We start from the raw sequence: 21,496 nt of genomic DNA, 5'->3' as shown, positions 1-21,496 counted from the left end.
GAAATTGATAGCATTTGAGGTGAGTTACTGTTGAATTATGAAAGAAGAGGATAAAATTAAACAATGGAAACTCCAAGTAGCCATATCAACAATGTAGGGAAAGATAGATTGCTACTTACCATGCAGGTGATGCATTAAGTAGCAGACACACCATTGAGAGACTTACACATAAGCTTTTGATCACAGCTTTCATAAAAAAAGAGAAATACACACCATTCATTCACACAAGTAAGCACACCACACGCACATATGACCCCCAACTCCAGTGGCTTGGGCCAGAATGCCGAGCTGCCAGACTGTGTGTGTGTGTGTGTGTGTGTGTGTGTGTGTGTGTGTGTGTGTGTGTGTGTGTGTGTGTGTGTGTGTGTGTGTGTGTGGCTTTCTCTTTTTCTGACGAAGGATGTGTCTGAAACCTTCTGTGTAAGTGTCTTTTAATTGTGCTTGTTGGCAACTTAACATGTCATCTTTATGGTAAGTAGTAATATATCTTTTCCTACATTGTTGAGAAGGATAACATGGAAATTTTCAGAAGTAGCCTCTGAAACAGTCTCTTGGGGTAAATTAGTAAAAGAGGAGTGGAATATAATAAAGAACAAAATCTTTAGGTGAGAGTGGCCACTATAGAAAACAAATGAAGGTGAACTGAAAATTGCAATATATACACACACACATAAACTGGGAAATAATATGATTATAGAATTAATTGACATTTCTCATAGGTAGCTTAAAAGTAATTCTAGGAAAGAGAAAACGTATCAGTCTGTGGAGTGCACTTAGGGAGCTTCTGTCAAGTGCAGGAGGAGACGAAAAATTGACAGCAAGAGTGTATTAAAAATATCTTTGGTACAATTTGATGAATCACTAAATGATGTGAAGTCAAACAATTTGGTGGTGGTATTTATCCATAAATCTCTTTTACAAAGATATAGGACACATTAGAGTTTGAAAACAACAAAATTAAAGTACTTTGCATGTACAGATATTTCGAGACTTATGGCCTTATAATAGGGACCTTCCTGGTATTTGCATAAAATAATTTAGGGAACTTAAATCAGGATGGCTGGTTGAAGACTGGAGCCGTTACCCTCGTGAATACAAGGCCATTCTGTTTAAAACAGTGGCACCCCATTAAGTTTACACCTAGTATACAATACTCTTTTACAAATAAGTTATGTAATAGTGATAAAAGGCCACACTGTTCATTTCTCTCCCTGTCATTGCGCACACTATACACTGAGGTGACAAAAAGTGGTGGGATACCTCCTAATATCAAGGTGAACCTCCTTTTACCTAGCATAGTGCAGCAACTCGATGTGGCAAGGACTCGGCAAGTCATGGAAGTTCCCTGCAAAAATACTGAGCCATGCTGCCTCTATAGCCATTCATAATTGTGAAAGTGTTGCCAGTGCAGGATATTGTGCACAGAATGATCTCTTAGATTATGTCCCATTAAATGTCCAATGGGATTCATGTTGGGTGGCGAAATCATTGGCTTGAATTGGCCAGAATGTTCTGTAGGCTAATCGTGAACAATTGTGGCCCCATAAAAAGTCCATCATAGTTGGGGAACATGAAGTCCACGAATGGCTGCAAATGGTCTTAAAGTAGCTGAACATAACCATTGCAAGTCAGTGGTCCATGTAAACAAAGCCAATTTTTTATGCAAAATCTCTTAAAGCTTTTTAAATAAAACAAGTGAAATTAACATTCTACATATTTATTTCTCAACCGTCACCATAGCAACGAACACACTTCTTCCAACGAGAGACAACCTCGAATGTGCTTGTACTACTTAATCACTATCAGAGCCCTTTAAGTTTTGGAAACAGATGAAAATCTGATGGAGGCATGTGAGAACTGTTTGGAGGATGACATGACAATGTACCCAAGATGTTGGATTGCTGTAGATGTCACAGCACTCATGTCGTCTGGCATTGTCATGCTGAAGGAGCAGGTGCTCTCTGTATGGGAACTCAGTTCAGACATGCTGTTTCTAATGCACTGACGTAGTTATGTTGCACATGGTCATGTTACATGCTACAAATCAGAGCCCCCTAGTGCAGAGGGCAGCAATTGTATGACATTAAGAATACAGATGTCAAATGTTAATAACATTTGTTTTATTTAAAAAGCTTTAAGAGTTTCAAGTAAAAAATTCAGAGGTGTTACTTTTCAGCACACCCTCATATTACTCATTACTCCATCTTAACTCTGTTCACACATTACCTTGTGGACTATTGAGTTAGCAGCCAGTCCTTCATGAATAGTTGTTAATGTGCCAGCCTTTATGAATTTTAATCTACATCCACTGCTTACGGTATCTAATGAATCTAGTGGTATACACGCTAATCACGCAAACATTGTGATCACCTACCTAATAGTCAGTTTGGCACAGATTCCTAGGAAGAAATTTTTGTCTAGGACTCTGCAACTAATTGATGGTAGATGCATTGGTCTCCATTTTTTGCATCTGTTGTGCCATCTTTCTTAAAAACTGATGCACCCCAGGCCAGACATAGAACCTGTTATTCCAACAACATACAACTAGCAGCATTAATAAGTGGAAACAGTTGTCTTGTGTATCCAATGTGAAAGTGTACAAGAAAATGGAAAGACAAGGTTGAAATATGAGCAATATTATGAAAAGGATAGATTGCTACTTGCCATAAAGATGACACATTGAGCTCCAGACATGCACAATGAAAAGACTGTTACACACTGAGCTTTTGGCCAAAGCCCTTTTCAGAAGAGAAAGGAAAACACACACGACTGCCATTTCCAGCTACTGTGGCCAGACAGCAACTGTTGTGTTGAACAAAAGCAGCAATCTGAAGTGGGGCTGGGAAGGTAGAGGGTTAGAAGGGTATGTGTGGAGGAGAGAAGAGTGCTGTCTGGTGGCGCATGCAGGGACTAGAAGATGGCAGGAAGAGGCTTCCAGCTGCATCGTCAGGAGGCTGTGGAGGAGGGAAGGGAGACATGGGGATCAGAAACGGAGGGGAGCAGAGAGGGGGAAAAGACCAGTGGGTGTGTTGACAGAGAGCAGCACACAGTGAGGGGATGTGATTTGGGAGGTGGTGACAGGACAGATGGGGCACAAACTGTTGAGTGGAGGCTGTAGGGACAGTAAGTTATCATAGGTTCAGGCCAGGATAATTTAAAGAGCAAAGAATTTGTTGTAAGGACAGCTCTCATTTGGGTATTTCAGAAAACTGGTGGTGGAGGGCAGGATCCAGATGGTCCAAGTTGTGAATCAGGCATTGCAATCAAGCATGTTATGTTCAGCTGCATGTTGTGCCATGGGTCGTCCACTTTTCACTTGGCAACAGTTTGGTAGTGGCCATTCATCCTAGTGGACAGCTGATTTGTAGTTGTAGCAATATAAAAAGTTGTGCAGTGAATATAGTAGAGCTGGTATATGACATGGCCACATTCACAGATGGCCGAGCTTCTTCTAATGGAGTAGGATAAGACTGCCAGGACTGGAAGAGAAAGTGTTGGGTGGGTGGATTGGGCAGGTGAAGTACCTGGGCCTTCCACAGAGGTGTAATCCCAATTGCAAGGGGTTGGGATTGGTAGTGACAGTGGGACGGACTACAGTGTTGCAGAGGTTGGTTGGGTGACAGAACATCAATTTAGGGGTGGTGGTATCTTGGGTAGGTGTCCATTTCAGGGCATGAGGATAGATAATCAAAGCCCTGATGAAGGATGTGATTCTGCTGTCATCCAATACCACCCCAGACTGGAACAACTTAACCACATTGTTTGTCAGGGCTTTGATTATCTGTCATAATGCCCTCAAATGAAGGACATCCTACCCAAGATCCTTCCCACCTCACCTAAAGCAGTGTTCCATCACCCACCTTACTTCCTCAGTATCCTTGTCCATTCATATGCCACTCCCAGTCCCAAGCCGTTACCATGATTATCATACATCTGCAGAAGAACCAGGCGCAAGACCTGTTCAATCCATCCACCCAGCACACCTATTCCAGTGCTGTCATAAACTTACTCTACCCCATCAGAGGCCAGACCACCTGTGAAGGCCGGCATGTCATATACCACCTCTGCTGCAATCATTTCACAACTTTCTATATTGGTATGACTACCGACTAGTTGTCTACTGGGGTGAATGGCCACTGCTAAGCTGTGGCCAAGAGCAAAATGTACAACATACAGCTGTACACAACACACTTGATTTCAATGTCTGCTTCACAGCCCGGGCCATCTGGGTCCTTCCATCCACCACCAGATTCTCTGAACTGTGCCAATGGGAGTTATCCTTAAAACACATTCTCCAATGCCAGAGTAATCCAAGCCACAACCTATAGTAACCTTCTTTCCTCACATCCTCTGCCCAATGGTTTCTGCCCCCTGTTCCCTATTACCTCCTCCCATTTTACATCCCCTCACCATCATTGTGCACCGCTCTCTGTCAGCACACCCACCAGTCTGTTTCTCCCTCTGCTCCTCTTCATTTCCGCTCCCTGTTACTCTCAAAGCTTCTTGATGCTGCACCTGGCAGCCTTGTCTTGCCACCTTCTAATCGCTGCATGCTCTGCCAGGCACGGCTTTTCTCTCCCCCACCTGTACCCTCCTATCCCTCCACCTTCCCTGCCCCACTGCAAACTGCTGCTTTTGCTCAATGCAGCAGTTGCTGTCTGGCCAAAGCAGCTAGAGATGGGAGTCGTGTGTGCGTGAGGGGTGTGTGTGCTTGTGTTGATGTGTGTGTTTTTTTCTTTCCTTTTCTGGCAAAGGCTTTGACCAGAAGCTCAGTATGTAACAGTCTTTTTGTTGTACCTGTCTGTAACCCAACGTGTCATCTTTATGGTGAGTAGCAATGTATCCTTTTCAGAATGCTGTCAATATAAAAGTGTAGTAAGTATATCATCTAGTGCAGTAGGTTTGTTATTATTGATTGGCTGTAATGGCATTTAAATTCCACAATTACTTGTCTTGTTTACTCATATACCATAGTATATTCTTCTTTCATTTTACTTAGTCATTTCACACAGCAAGTTTTACATTGTATTTTAAATAAATTCATCATCTGTTGTCAAATTTTGTGGTTTTTATATTTGCATTTTTGTGTCTGCACACAGGTTTATCATGCATTTAACAAAGTACTATCCTCTCGTGGCATTAACCAAGTTTTATTACCGCTTTTTAACATTGCCGTTTGGCCAATATGGGATAACCTGACACAGCATGTTGAAGTATATTAGTAGCATTTCAGGTGTCATTTAGGAGGTTATTTAGTTTTCAGCTGAGCACTATTGTTGGATCTGCCATTATTATGTTGGAGAACTTTCCTAACATTATAAAATAATGAGAACAATGTGACTAGTGCTTGGCTAGCTATAGAGAGAATGTTGATATCAGTGGTATATTACTTTTTTTATGTTTCAGATGTTGCACAATAACATTGATCTGGAGTACAGGTTTGAAGTACATCAAACCAACCTTATAGTTGACGATAAAAATTGCCTTTTTTGAAATAGAATACTGTGCTGTTGTAAAATTCTTTGTTTTGAATAGTTCATACAAACTCAATAAGGCTCTTGTGGGTACACGAATTATCAAGAACACCCTGAGGAAGCCCATTTGCAAAATGTTAGAGAATTTTACACATTGACAGTTCAGTCACATACCCAGAAGAATTTCATTGTGACAACGGCTGCAGAAGCTTCTGCTTACAGTTCATCCAAAGGCTTATGATGGGTCTGTTACTTCATTTCCTACAGAAAAGAAATAGTTGGCAACATTAAAATGTGGCGTAGTTTTCTTGAAGATAATTCATGAGAAAGACAACCTAAATGGCAACCGTGGACATAAGTATAAAAATGTGCACTAAGGTATTGACTGATTGCGAGGTACAGTTGAATGAAATAGCTCTATCTGCATATTATTATTATGACAAAAAGTGCTTTGACTGTGAATAAGTGAAGGGATTTAATCTGGGTCATGTTGAGGTGGTAGCAAGATAGGTCCCTGTCAAATGGGCTGACATCTAGGAGGTGCAAAAACTGAATGGAAAAGAGGAAAAATGTAGTTCAAGAATTAAAACGAAGAGAAATGTGAATTCTTCTACCTGTTGTGTGTCTACCTTCTGCCAACAAGACCCTGCCAGTATATAACAATACTATTATTGTGGAACAGGCCTCAGTGCACTTGATTCACACAGCTGCTGCCTACACAACCCAATCATGTTCAACAGTGGAGTTCTTGCTGCTGTTCAATATGGCATCGTAGGATCTCAGATGTCAGCAAAAGCAGGTGCCGAATCAAATTTGACCAAAGGCTTCCGATTTCTGTTGACTGACAACAGAAGCAAGATGACACAGTAGAGGAAGAAAACAGAAAAAATGGAGTAGATAAGTAACTTATTGTCCTTCCAGCCCATGGTTTTTCTGCTCCCAAGTTTTAGTTGGTATTATCTGCTGCGTAAATAGAAAACAATTCACGATTAACTAAATTGAAATACGTTGGATGCTTGTGTGCACAGTAACCATTGAACATTGAAATTTAGATGAGGACAGCAGTCAGTTGCAACAATCCATAATTTATTGCAGATCTAGATTTAGACTATAACATAATCATCAGTGCATTATCAGATGAGTCATATAGGGGCAAACATGTCGGAACATAAACTTGTGGCAAATGACAAACATCAACATGTTGGTACTTACATGACTCTTCTGGTAATGCACCGATGATGACTGTTATTGTCAAAATCTAGATCTGCAATAAATTATGGAATTTTTGCAGCTGACTGCTGTCCCCCTCTAAATTTGAGAATTCAGCAATAAACCTTCTGTAGTTAATTAATAATAAAGCACTCGAGGCACTCCGTCTTCAGGCCACAAGTGGCCCATCGGGACCATCCGACCGCCGTGTCACCCTCAGTTGAGGATGCGGATAGGAGGGGTGTGTGGTCAGCACACCATTCTCCCGGTCGTTCTGATGGTTTTCTTTGACTGGACCCACTACTATTCGGTCGAGTAGCTCCTCAATTGGCATCACGAGGCTGAGTGCACCCCGAAAAATGGCAACAGCACATGGCGGCTGGATGGTCACCCGTCCAAGTGCCGGCCACGCACGACAGCGCTTAACTTCAATGATCTCAGGGGAACCAGTGTATCCATTGCGGCAAGGCCGTTGCCTAATTAATAATAAACTTTCACTACTTGAGCCAGTGGAGATAGAAAATTACTTACCATATTGATACCCAACTTTATAGAGATAATGCTCAGACTGTGCAGTACAGGGTTTGTGGTGTTATTGGTGTCAGTGTCAAGACTTGCTGTTTGGCACTAGTACTGCTACGATGACATAGTGTTGAAACACAAGCAATAGTGTGCATTACAGTTGCAGACAGTCAACATGGATCTGGACAAGGTGAGCTCGGCCTTACTCATAAAGTTGTTTTATCAAAACAGCAGCAATAGTTCTGGTGCTCTTCTCAAGTATCGATGCATTAAAGGGATACCGAGAGGACGGCTTTCAAGATTGGGGGGTGAAGAATGATTCAGAAGTTTGAATTAATTGGTGATTTGGCCATTGCTCCTGAAAGAGGCTGATGGCCAGTTGTGCCATAAATTGTTGAAGTTACTGTTGCCATGGCTGAGAAAGCTGGACTCAATGTATGATCTTAAAGTGGTGCATGAGCTATGTCATAACAGCTGAATATTCCGTGGTCCACAATTCGAAAAGTGCTGTGAACAATTTCGAAATGATGTCTGTATAAACTCCCAGGCTGTCATGGATGCTGATGGTCATCACATTGAGCAACATTTGTAACCTGGTACGTAATTAACAAATGCTACCTCGTGTGGAAATTAAAATTAGTTGCTTTCAGTGGTTTATTCATTATTTGTTTTCTTCATGTTGTTAAAAATGTTTCCACAAAGTTTCATTGTCCTACAATCATTGTTTCATGTGGGCCCTCTCAAGTAGCAAAAGTTTAATTATAACCACCCTGTATTATTTGAGTTATTGGGTATCGTGCTTATACTCTGTTGAATCTCCATGTAAACATACATACATGTGCACTGCCATTGCACATTGGATGCATTGCTGAAGAATAAAGTCCTAAGACAACTGCAAATATGAATTACTTATGTATTAGGCATTTTGTTGTTGTAGCATGAATAAAACACTGACACATACCAAAGCAATGGAAATTGTAAGTGTCTTTCTCTGTGCTAAATGATGGTAGGGATGCAGGATGACTTTGTTGTGGCTCTTCCCCATCCTAAGAAATTTATGGTTGGGGGAAAAAAAAGTGGAATCCATTGATGATGGCTAAAGTCATCCATACATGGTTATAATGCAGACCATCTCATTCAGAGATGGAGCACGTTTAATGAGTACTACTACTATACCTGTATTTAATATAGGAAACAATGAATGCTACTGTGAACATAGTTCTGTGTAAAGAACAGTGTTCAGTATTCAGTGATGTATTCTGGCAAAATTATTAAAATAATGGCCTTTATGACACACTTTTTTTTTTTTTTTTTTTTTTTTTTTTTTTTACTTTTAGGTAAGTAGCAAATGTATAAATAATAAATACATGAATGTGTCATGCATACTCTATTATTCAGTAACGCAGTTCCTAATCCTGACTTTCTTGTGTAGCTCTAAAATATACTGAATAATGATATGTTTTCAGGGAAACACATTTCCTCTTTTTTATGCAACATTTATTCGGCCTGTTGATGTGGATAAGTGTATTGTGCACAGTGAAAAAATGTGTAGTGATGTGCTGTATTTTCAGTTGAGGCTGCAGGAGGGAAATGTCTACCGTGCATTGTTGATGTTCGTGATGAGAAGCAAGTAATTTCAGCTGTAGAAGCAGCTGTTAAAAAATTTGGAGGCATTGACATAGTGATAAATAATGCAAGTGCAATTTCACTTACTGGGACCCTTAATACAGAAATGAAGAGATATGACCTTATGCATCAGATAAATACCAGAGGCACATTTTTGGTGTAAGTATTTTTTGAAGTTTAAAAAAAATAGATCTAACATTATGCAGACGATGTAGTGAGGACCCCCTACATATTGCCCTTATTAATGTTTTTGTGTGTGCTGCGCGGGGTAGCCAATCGGTCTGAGGCACCTTCACCTCACCTTCTCACAGTCCGTGCAACCCCCCCCCCCCCCCCCCTTCACCCGTTGGAGATTAGAGTTCTTCCTCGGGTATGGGTGTGTGTTGTCCTTAGCATAAGTTAAAGTTAGATTAAGCAGTGTGTAAGCGTAGGGACTGATGACCTGAGCAGTTTGGTCCCATAAGATCCAACCACAAATTGCCAAAATGTTTTGCACAAAAACTTTCATCGTTGAAGAGTTTCCGCAGAATATGATGCCAAAACAAATTAGTGAATGAAAATAGGAGAGGTAAGTTATCTTTTTGATATTGTCATCTTCAAAGACTGCTATTATCCGTAGGGAAAAATTTGCAGTGTGAGACATTTAACATGATTTGCAACATTTGAATTCTAATTCAGTAAATATAAAAACCCAAGAATTTAGGATATTCTGTTTCATTTATTGATTTTGTCTCATGCATTATTTCTAACAGTGTGGTGAGGTCTTGTGCAGTAAAAGAAAAATTGGCTGTGTTGTGTTTTAAGTTGGTTCAGTGAAAATCCGTTAGCAGATAACCATTTAATAATGATAACTACAGCCAACTGACAGCATACATATCTTGATATGATTGGTATACATATCCATACATAAACAGTAAATGCAAGTAAAGGTCTTGCACAGTTCTGAGAATTTAGTATAGAGTGAAGACCTTATATTTTGCAACATGAGTTTGTATGGGTACGTAGTGCACACAAACTACATAGTGCCAGTATTGTAACTGAGGTTACAGGCAGTGTGTAACCACTGTCAGGAACATGTTCTGGAAACTGGGTTGAGATGTTGGGATACCATATGTCATTTACCACCGACACCATGTCACAACTACACATACTTGCATTGTGTAGAAGCAGAGTTAACTGGGAAACTAAATGACACACTGTGGTTTTCAGTAATGCATCTTATCTGACAATGGCCTTGGAAGCTAAAAGCTGGTTCATAATTAACTATTAAATATTATTGTGGAATGGTAATACTGTGTACTCAAGTTATCAATCTTGTTTCTGTTTGTAGTTTTCAGTCCAGTGTCAACAAGTTCATAGATAATTTATTTAAAAGTTACAGGAAACAGCCAGTGATTCTTGAGACCTGTACCTCTCCAATTCCTGGAATCAAAGTGCAGGAAGCTATTGGCTATGACAGCAGGAAGTTGAATGCATACCAATATGTGACAAGAATGTTAAACTTTGTTGTCAAACCTTTTATGACCATGGTACCAAATAGCATATTCTTGCAGAATAATGAAAGACCCCACATTGCAGTTCACGCCATAAACAGCATGAAGAATGTTCAGAATGTGATGATGGAATATATATACACTTTCATATCTTCCTCAGCCAGCACTCTTCATGAACTGATATTTTGTTACCAAACCACAATGAATACAAGAATGTATTTGTGCCCGTGGAGGGTCACATCTCATATTGATGTAGATGATGGACACCACTTATGAATGGAATGATAATTTAATCATTTAATACATTTTATGTGACAAACATCTCCAGTTTGTAAGCAAGGCATGTAAGCAAAATAAAGACTATAATTAACAACTCACAGTATAGATGAGCCCTCAAGTAGCAGAAAGTCACATAAACAATATTTGGGACTTGTAACTTGACATTTGGACAATATTAAACCAGAACTACCAGTAATTTATGAGACAAGTCGTTTGTTTAGGGAATATATTTTCTTCAGTTTAGTATATTCCATGGATGGTCAAGGAGATGATTCAAGGAGAATGAGATATTTGGGGAATTTTTACTAATTTCAATGTTACACATAATGTGGTACACTGGATTCTATTATAAAGCTCATTAAAAAAATATATCATGCATATGTATATGTATAGACCATATGTCGCTTTTATTTCAGATCAAAAGTGTGCTTGCCATACTTGAAGAATAGCAAAAATCCTCATATAATAAATATTAGTCCACCATTGAACATGTCTCCTCATTGGTTCAAAAACCATGTTGCATATACTATGGCCAAATATGGGATGTCAATGTGTGTCTTGGGGATGGCAGATGAATTTAAGGAAGATGGAATAGCAGTGAATGCACTGTGGCCAAAAACAGGTAAGGAAATGTTGCTTTGTGATTTCTTATTTCTGAATTTTGAAGTGGCCTGAAATACTCACTTCAGGTTTTTAGAGAATGTGAAGACTCACTGAAAGTTGTTCTCCCTGCAGTATTGATACTGCATAACAAAAATGAACTGAAATGTCATGTAAATGCATAAGAATATGTAAATGTCCTTAAGAAAGCTCACGATTGGTGGTGGCATAGGATAGATGGGTGATAGGGGACAGAGTAAGAGGCTGTTGTTAGTCAGGAATGTTGGTGTATGTTGCAAGTATTATTCCCCACAATCATAGCTTGTTCGAATATGCTGAAACCTTGCTTGCAATGTGAAAAAAAAAAGCAGTATAATCTTCTGGACAGGTGTTGCAAAAGAATTTAATTGCAATCAAAATGACTGAAATTTCCCTTTTATGTATTAGATATTTATTTATATATTATATACGTTTAGAAACAAGTATATAAAAGATGGACAAAATTTCAAAGCATTTGGTGAAGAACTTTTGACATTTAAGACTTTGAACAAACGACTGTGGGATTTTTGCCAACAACTTGTCCCCTTTATATACCACATGGTACTCCAGTAGGAATATAAAATACTGGTATTGGAATGTAATATTGGTCATCAAAATTAAGTCAATTGACTGATCACTTTAAAGTTTTGTGAACACAAACTATGCAGCCTGAATTTATGTACATAAAGATGTACAATGGATAAATTATGGCTTACCTACAGTACATTGCAAGTGTTTTATAAGAAACTTCCTGGCAGATTAAAAACATGTGCTGGACTGGGACTCGGGCCCAGGACCTTTACCTTTTGCAGGCAAGTGCTTTACCAACTGAGCTACCCAAGCACAACTAAGACCTGCCCTCAGTTTTCCTTTCCTAGCCTATGAAAACCTGGACTTACACTTCAAGACAGTGAATGGAAATTTGCGAGTCATTATACAGTGAATACTCATGATTAAAAATGAAGGTTGCTGTGTATTAAGTCCTTTAGTTATAGCTGTGTTGAAGCTGACACAGATTTTATTCACACCACTACATAACTTGTAAATAAAATTAAAAGGCAAAATAATATTACACTAGCTAGAGCAATTATTGTTTGTGCTTCCCAAACACTAAACAAGTTGCACTTTGTTTCTATTATGTTTCCTTATAAGTCTTTTATCCTAAGTTATTTGTGAGAAAGTGTTCATGTGTTCATTGGAAATAACAAATATAAGATGCATAATATAGTGTCTGATTAACTATCTGGAAATTAAGCCTAATGTAGACTAGCAGCTATATATTACTTCGTAAACTTAACACTAAACATGAATAAACTGATACTAATATGTTCAGAATTCTTAAATGACACTTTTTATCATGATAGTTTCACCCAAAAAGGAATAAATTTTTCTATGCACTGGTGATAATCAGAGCAGGTACAGTTAACATACAAACATACCGTCGTTTGACCCTGGAACAGACACCTGTATGGATGACATAGTAATAGACATCCCTGGTGTAGAACAACAACTGAAAGAGTTGATAACAAATAAGTCAGCAGGTCTAGATGGAATCCCAGTTCAGTTTTTCAAAGAGTACTCTACAGCATTGGCCCCTTACGTAGCTTGCATTTATTGTGACTCTTGCCCAGTGCAAAGTCCCAAGCGACTGGAAAAAATGTAGGCGACTCTTGTATACAAGAAAGGCAAAAGAACGGACCTACAAATTTACAGACCAATATCTCTAAACATTGGTTTGCTGCAGAATTCTTGAGTGTATTCAGTTCAAATATAATAAACTTCCTTGAGACAGAGAATCTTATTTCACAAATTGGCATGGTTTTAGAAAGCTTTGCTCATGCAAAACTCAGCCTGCCCTTTTCTCATGTGATAGACTGTGAAATATGGATGAGGGGCAACAGGCAGATTCCATATTTCTAGATTTCCAAAAAGTGTTTAACAGTGTGCCCCATTGCAGGCTGTTAAACAAGGTAGAGTATATGGAATAGCTCCACAGATATGCGATCGGCTCGAAGACTTTTTAAGCAATAGGATCCGGCAATGTGTCCTTGATGGTGAGTGTTCAATAAAGATGAGGGTATCTGCATCTGCATCTACATCTACCTCTACATCTACATAGATACTCCGCAAGCCACTGTACGGTGCTTGATGGTGGGCACCCTGTACCTCAGCTAGTCATTTCCTCTTTTTTTTTTCCACTCGCAAATAGAGCGAGGGAAAAGCGACTATCTATATTCCTCCACATGAGCCCTAATTTCTTCTATCTTATCTTCATGATCCTTAAATGCAATGTATGTAGGTGGAATCATCTGGAAGTCAGCTTCCAATGACAGTTCGGTAAATTTTCTCAATAGAGTTTCTTGAGAAGAACATTGCCTCCCCTTCAGGGATTCCCATTTGAATTCCGGAAGCATCTCCGTAACACTTACATGTTGTTCGAACCTTTTGGTAACAAATCTAGCAGTGTGCCTTTGAATTGCTTCAGCTTCTTCCTTTAATCCAACCTCTTACAGATCGCAAACACTCCAGCAGTACTCAAGAATAGGTCACACCAGTGTCTTATATGCAGTCAGGAGCGCCGCAGGAAAGTGTGATAGGGCTGCTATTATTCTGTATACACATAAATGATTTGGCAGAAATTTTCGGTTGTTTGCTGATGATGCTGTAGTGTATGGTAAGGTGTCGAAGTTGAGTGGCTGTAAGATGAGACAAGGTGACTTAGACAAAATTTCTAGCCGGTGCAAGGAATGGCAGCTAGCTCTAAATGTTGCAAAAAAATTGTAAGTTAATGTGGATGAATAGGAAATACACTCCTGGAAATGGAAAAAAGAACACATTGACACCGGTGTGTCAGACCCACCATACTTGCTCCGGACACTGCGAGAGGGCTGTACAAGCAATGATCACACGCACGGCACAGCGGACACACCAGGAACCACGGTGTTGGCCGTCGAATGGCGCTAGCTGCGCAGCATTTGTGCACCGCCGCCGTCAGTGTCAGCCAGTTTGCCGTGGCATACGGAGCTCCATCGCAGTCTTCAACACTGGTAGCATGCCGCGACAGCGTGGTCGTGAACCGTATGTGCAGTTGACGGACTTTGAGCGAGGGCGTATAGTGGGCATGCGGGAGGCCGCGTGGACGTAATGCCGAATTGCTCAACACGTGGGGCGTGAGGTCTCCACAGTACATCGATGTTGTCGCCAGTGGTCGGCGGAAGGTGCACGTGTCCATCGACCTGGGACCGGACCGCAGCGACGCACGGATGCACGCCAAGACCGTAGGATCCTACGCAGTTCTGTAGGGGACCGCACCGCCACTTCCCAGCAAATTAGGGTCACAGTTGCTCCTGGGATATCAGCGAGGACCATTCGCAACCGTCTCCATGAAGCTGGGCTATGGTCCCACACACCGTTAGGCCGTCTTCCGCTCACGCCCCAACATCGTGCAGCCCGCCTCCAGTGGTGTCGCGACAGGCGTGAATGGAGGAACGAATGGAGACGTGTCGTCTTCAGCGAAGAGAGTCGCTTCTGCCTTGGTGCCAATGATGGTCGTATGCGTGTTTGGCGCCGTGCAGGTGAGCGCCACAATCAGGACTGCATATGACCGAGGCACACAGGGCCAACACCCGGCATCATGGTGTGGGAAGCGATCTCCTACACTGGCCGTACACCTCTGGTGATCGTTGAGGGGACACTGAATAGTGCACAGTACATCCAAACTGTCATCGAACCCATCGTTCTACCATTCCTAGACCGGCAAGGGAACTTGCTGTTCCAACAGGACAATGCTCTAGAAGGTGTAAGTCAACTACCCTGGCCAGCAAGATCTCCGGATCTGTCCCCCATTGAGCATGTTTGGGACTGGATGAAGCGTCGTCTCACGTCTGCACGTCCAGCGCAAACGCTGGTCCAACTGAGGCACCAGGTGGAAATGGCATGGCAAGCCGTTCCACAGGACTACATCCAGCATCTCTACGATTGTCTCCATGGGAGAATAGCAGCCTGCATTGCTGCGAAAGGTGGATATACACTGTACTAGTGCCGACATTGTGCATGCTCTGTTGTCTGTGTCTATGTGCCTGTGGTTCTGTCGGTGTGATCATGTGATGTATCTGACCCCAGGAATGTGTCAATAAAGTTTCCCCTTCCTGGGACAATGAATTCATGGTGTTCTTATTTCAATTTCCAGGAGTGTACAAACCAATAAAATTCAGATACAGCATTAGTAGTGCCCTGCTTGACACAGTCTTGTAATTTACATATTTGGGTGTAAGGCTGCAAAGCAATATGAAATGGAATGAGCATTTGAGGATTGCAGTAGGGAAGGCAAATGGTTGACTTCGGTTTATTGGGAGAATTCTAGGAAAGTGTGGTTCACCTGTACAGGAGACTGCATATAGGATGCTAGTGTGACCTATTCTTGAGTACTGCTTGAGTGTCTTGAATCTGTAACAGGTCTGATTAAAGGAAGATATCAAATCAGTTCATGGGCAGGCTGCCAGATTTGTTACTGGTAGGTTTGAACAACACCCAAGTATTACTGTGGTGCTTCAGGAACTCAAATGGAAATCTCTTGAAGGAAGGCAACATTCTTTTTGAGAAACACTATTGAGAAAATCCAGAGAACTGGCATTTGAAGCAGATTGCAGAACTATTCTACTACCTCCAATGTACTTTGTGTGTAATGACCATGAAGATAAGATACGTGAAATTAGGACTCGTCCAGCGACTTGCACAGACTAGATTTTCCCTCGCTTTATTTGCGAATGGAACAGAAAGAAAATGGACAGTACTGCTACAGGATACCCACCGCCCCACATGCTGTACAATAGATTGTGGAGTATTTATGTAGATGTAGAAGTAGAGTATGAAAACCTAGTGTTGTATTCTAAAGCTACATAAATACAGCCCTGAACCCTCATTTAGAATATAAATTATTGTGAAATGAAGTGGATGAATTGATGGCATGAAATGAATGGATATGAAGTGTTGTGGAATGATATCAGAACAAGCATTTAAGCTGTATTGAACTTGCAATATGTAGTGGCAATAGAAAATTTGTGCCTGACCAGTATTCACTCATATTTTCTGGTTATTATGAGCAGTTAGTTGCATTAACCATTGAACAGTCTAACCATGCCTGAAAGCCTGACTCAAACTTTCATTGTCACTGACAGTACTAATTTTCTCAGTTGTCACATGTTAATTGCAATGCAGGTTCAGCATATCTAACAATTTGCATCAATAGCACTTCATGTCATTCTGTCTTCATTGATTTCACTCCCATGGAACCATTCGCTTCATTTCAGAGCATTTAATTCAGTTCGAATTAGTGATAGGGTAGTTCACAATAATCCACACAGTCCATTCCTCCAGTGGGATGTAGCCCATGGGATAACATGCAGCAGCAGCAGCAGGAGTAGTAGTAGTGGTGGCGGCAGCGACTGTATTGGGAACCATTAGTGGAACCATCAGTGGCAACAGTAGGTTGAGTCAGGCCTGGTAGTGTGGTTAGGTAGCACAGTTTCATGTGCAGTGCTCTCTTACCAACTGGATGCCAACATGAAAAAAATCTCAACTCAATACCAGAGATGCTGCCAGACTGCCAAGTGCTCAAATGGCATAATTGCTCACAAAAAGCAGGAAATCCATGTTAGAGGTCCAATATCATAAAATTTCAATTATCTCGGCATATTCTTTAATTATTTTACTTACGGCTTAAAAACATTTGATATCTTGCCAGTGAAAGGCAAAGTTTTGGGTTAGTTGCCAGTCGAGAACACAATTTTAATTGGTTATGATGTTTCAAGATTCTAGTATCTTTACTTAATCATCTACATCAGGAAAAAAATCTGTTTTGCAGGTGTATTTCTTTATTATCTAACATGAATCCTCATTATTGTGAAGTCCCCCTCCCTCACCCCTTATCGTAAACTTCCACAATGGCAAGCAGAAACACATTTTAACAGATAGCTACAACTTGCATTTCACTATGTGCCAAATATTTTCCTTATCAGTTACAAATGATATTCCTTAACCGTACAAAATCTCAGTGGTTCTCTTCGTCCAGTGTTTTCTTAAAGTATTTTCATGAAATCTGTGAATTATTACACGAGTTACCTTCTTCACACAAAGAAGATGAAAGTGAGTAAAAAATAAAAGAACTTTGCATGTCTGTTGCTATGTCCCTATTATTGATGCGCGTTACAGAGATTTGCTGGTGCTGGCTAGGAAACAGACCGTGGTGATAATATCTATGAGTGGTGCAAGCAGTAGTTGCTTGGCGACAGACAGTGGAAGCAGTTGCTTGTGCGACTCACCAATTTGAAATGCAACATACTGTCAATTGGGGCCTGGTGTGTGAAGTGACAGAGAGGAAGTGGCAGTGGCTGTCATAGTTGTGAATTACAATTTAGTTAGTGTGGCAGGACCCTGGCACAACCAGCTATGAGCCAAGAACTTCAGAGATACACTAAGTTAAGTATCCTTCTCTGTCCAGTTGAAAGCCAGTTACAGGGTTTGGAGGTTTCCAATGGTTCTTTGTTGGTTTGTCTCCTTGATTTTGGTTTCGTAACTGTCATAGTGTTAAGTGTCAAAAAATTTTATTCGAACAGTTGGTACAAAACTGTATTGGTTCGTGAGTAACTGCCACAGTATGTTAGCACACGTAAATATATTTGAGCATTTTAAAGCTGGTTAAAGAATCGATGTTAAAGTGTGTTAGTGGCTGAAAAAATCATTTGAATAACCAGTATAAGGCTGTATCTACTTTGAGAGTAACTGCCACAGTGTGTTAGTGTACCTGACTGTATTTCAACTTTTGTTGCAAGTTGAAGAATAGAGGACACAGTGTGTTAATGGCAAAAAAGATCATTGGAACAGACAGCAGGGTGTTAGCGCCTATAAATGCATTTGAATGTGTATGTCTAGTTAGCAAATACGTGCCACTATCGGTTAGTAGTGGTTAACTCATTTGAGAATTACTGTGTAAAACTGTTACTACTGTGGTAGTAACTGCCCCAGGGTGTAACATTTGTAAATGGAGTTGAATTTTGGTCCTTGTCAAAGTACGTCATACACTGTTAATGGTCCGACAGTTTGCATGAGGTGTATATGCCAGTTCGTTCTCCGAAGGCAACTGTTCTAATGAACTGCTAATTGTAAGATCATTGAAATTTCAATACATTCTTTTTCCAGAAAGAGTAATTGCTGTTGTGGGCTGGTGTCTGTAAATTGCATATTGAGGAAAGTCTAAATATTTTAAAGTGTTTAATATTCAGCATATGTTGTGTAACAGAGTAATTGCTGCAGTGGCGTGGTCTCCGTAGTTTTTAGCTGGTGTGGAAAAAAAATTAGTTTGTAGGCTAGTGCCCATAAGTTTATACATTATATGTTAATTTTAACAAAAGTAATGGCTGCAGTGGGGTAGGCCTCGTAAACTTAACTTAGGGGAAAGTTTCTAAAATAAATGTAGCTCAGTGACAAATTGTTTGTAACTTGATTTGTTATTAAATTGTTGTTCTAAATGTCCAGTGGCTTCCACACCAGGACCTCGTGTCCTAGCTTACCAGCTCTAAGGTACTTCCATCTTTTCATCCTTTGTGCGACAGTGGTATCAGACCTAACGAATTGCAAATTTAGAGAAAATATGAAATAGTTCCACTAAATTAAAATTCATTTTCAGGATTACAATCAATTCTCAGCTGTTGCAACAAATTAACCAAAAATCAAATTTCTCATCATTTTCAAAAGGAAAACTGTCGAAACAGTGGCATAACAAATGATCAACACATTCTGCTTAATCAGTGTCTTAGATGTCAAATGTTTTCAATCTGTAAATAAAATAATTAATGAGCATACTATGACAATTGGAAATCTGTAATACCAGACCCCAAACATAGATTTCCTGTTTTTTGTGGGCAGTTAAGCTATTTGAGCAACAGTCAGTCTGGCAGCATCTCTGGTACTGAGTCAGGATTACATATGTACTTTGGTGTCCAGTTGGTAAGAGTAATGTGCATGAAACTGAAGATCTTGATTTGAGCACTTTTCCAGCACATAGTATCAATTTGTAGGGAATTTCCATTGCTGACTACACTAACCTGAAGTCTTATTCCAAATGATCTGTGTTTGACTCAGTCCACTGAATCACATTTTTTTATTGTGTTGTTTGAAAATCGTTCTTTCTCTAAGCCATGATGACAATTGTGTGTTCGACCTGCACAATATAGGGGTCCAGGTGTGTGTGTGTGTGTGTGTGTGTGTGTGTGTGTGTGTGTGTGTGTGTGTGTATGTGACTCAACACTTGTGCTACAGATTTAAGTTTGATTATTTTGAGCCATTTTACAAGCTGACATAAACATAAAACTATTCATGAGTTTTAAAGTGCTTTACAAATTGCCAAATAACTTTGTTCCAGCAATTCATACTGCTGCTATTGAGATGCTAAGTGGCCCAGAATCAGGAAGATACTCGCGGAAACCAGAAATTGTTGCAGATGCTGCTTATGCAATAATGACAAAAGACCCAAAAACCTTTACAGGAAACTTTATAATTGATGAAGACATTTTAAGAGAATGTGGCATTCAAGATTTTAAACAATATGCTGTTGATCCAGGTAAGTGAAACACATCAGTTTCAACAACTAAATTTTAAAATCTTTTTAATAGTGTTAAAACATTTACAGTTTTGCTAATTTTCCTTATTATGGTATTTATGCGAAGGTGTGCATTTGTATGTTGCAAGCATTGATTACATTCTTTTCAAGAGAGAAATTTATGTTAAATGTTGGACATCTGATACTAGAAATATAATAGAAAGGAAGTTACTACTACTGTAAAAGTGTTGTATTAATATTAGAATTAAGATTTTTCTTTGACTCCTTAGACCGAGGAAGATTAGAGTTTAACATTATGTTGCCAGCAAAGTCATTGGAGAAGGAACAGATATTTGGCTTAACAAGAATGGAGAAGGAAATTAGCGGTGCCTTTTCAAAGGAATTGTCATGGCATTTTCCTTACACGATTTAGATGTACCATATCAAACCTAGAGCTGGTTAGCTGAGCAGAGATTTAAATCTCACTCTTTCAGAATAAAACTCCAATGTGCAAACCAGTGCACCACCTCATTTGGTTCTTTCACTCCAATCCGCCCCCCCCCCCCCCCCCCAACGTTATACTGCTACAGTGAATTCTTTCCCCTTTTCTTCTACAAATGAAGCTTGTATTCTCTGAATGTGCATTTTTACTTGGCTAGCCAGTTTATGAATTGTAATGAATGGTACATCGTTATCACTTGTTAATGATATGCAGAAAAAACTATCTGTTTACTTATGTATGAGTAGAATTTATATGCTTTCAACATCGTGGTCATGCAATTTCTGTGTAGTATGTAGTGATATCTTGTTTGGCTCTTCTGAGAAGGTAACATCTGGAAATTATGAGTAGTTCCTAGCAACAGTGTCTTCAGTTTAGCATTCCTCACTATAGTTAACATATTTGTGAATTCAAACTCTGACTGAACAATCTTAAATAAAGATCCAAACCACCACACAAGCCTTTTATGGGTGGTGGTCTTACTGACTAAGCTACCCGGGCTTAATTCACAACATACTTCCAAAGCTCCGTCATTGGCTGTCTCATATTTCTTAAATGTCACAAAGGCTTTGTGGCATCCCGTGCAGCACTAGCACTCCTTGAAATAAGGATACTGCAGAGAAATATCTGAAGTTTCTAAACAGAGTGAAAAATTCATCCTAGAAGGATGTAGGATCTTCTCAACAATCTCCTTTTCTCAGTGGGTTTTAATCCAACACACTTTGTACGAGTGCTTCTGGGAATTTTGGAAAATAAGATTAGTTACTGGCAGAAATGAAGCTATGAAGGATATCAGTGATGGAAATCTAGCCACAGGAACCAGAGATCACTTAATTTAAACAAAGGTGTGCTTCTGGTTTTACTCATATTCTGTGCCTAGAAGTAAATGAGCATTTTCTGTGTGATTGTATTTATATCTAGCCAGTATAGTAGTTCATTCCTGTTGAAGCTCTTCAACTCTCTCTCTCTCTCTCTCTCTCTCTCTCTCTCTCTCTCTCTCTCTGTACATCACTAGTATGTACTTGTTTAATTATGTACCACTGCTATTATAGTAGTTAATATTATCATACAGTGTTTCACGGGCTGTAAAACTCATTAATATAATATATTGGGGTATAATGGGAAGGTGTGCACGAGTGGCTCCCTGCTGGTGGTGGGT

General features: G+C 39.9%; 1 protein-coding gene across 2 annotated transcripts in view; it reads left to right on the top strand.

Annotated features, from left to right (window-relative positions):
* LOC126298686 (hydroxysteroid dehydrogenase-like protein 2) overlaps window positions 1–21,496 on the top strand; it is a 48,834-nt gene that overhangs the window by 9,769 nt on the left and 17,569 nt on the right. For both annotated transcript variants that reach the window (XM_049990122.1, XM_049990123.1), the window contains exons 3-5: window positions 8,777–8,990; window positions 11,020–11,225; window positions 19,662–19,859. In XM_049990122.1, coding sequence (XP_049846079.1) covers window positions 8,777–8,990; window positions 11,020–11,225; window positions 19,662–19,859 — 618 coding nt within the window. The remainder of the gene's footprint in view (window positions 1–8,776; window positions 8,991–11,019; window positions 11,226–19,661; window positions 19,860–21,496) is intronic.

The sequence above is a fragment of the Schistocerca gregaria genome, chromosome X, assembly GCF_023897955.1.
Source record: "Schistocerca gregaria isolate iqSchGreg1 chromosome X, iqSchGreg1.2, whole genome shotgun sequence".
Classification (NCBI taxonomy): domain Eukaryota; kingdom Metazoa; phylum Arthropoda; class Insecta; order Orthoptera; family Acrididae; genus Schistocerca; species Schistocerca gregaria.
This window is presented reverse-complemented; position numbering and strand designations above follow the sequence as displayed.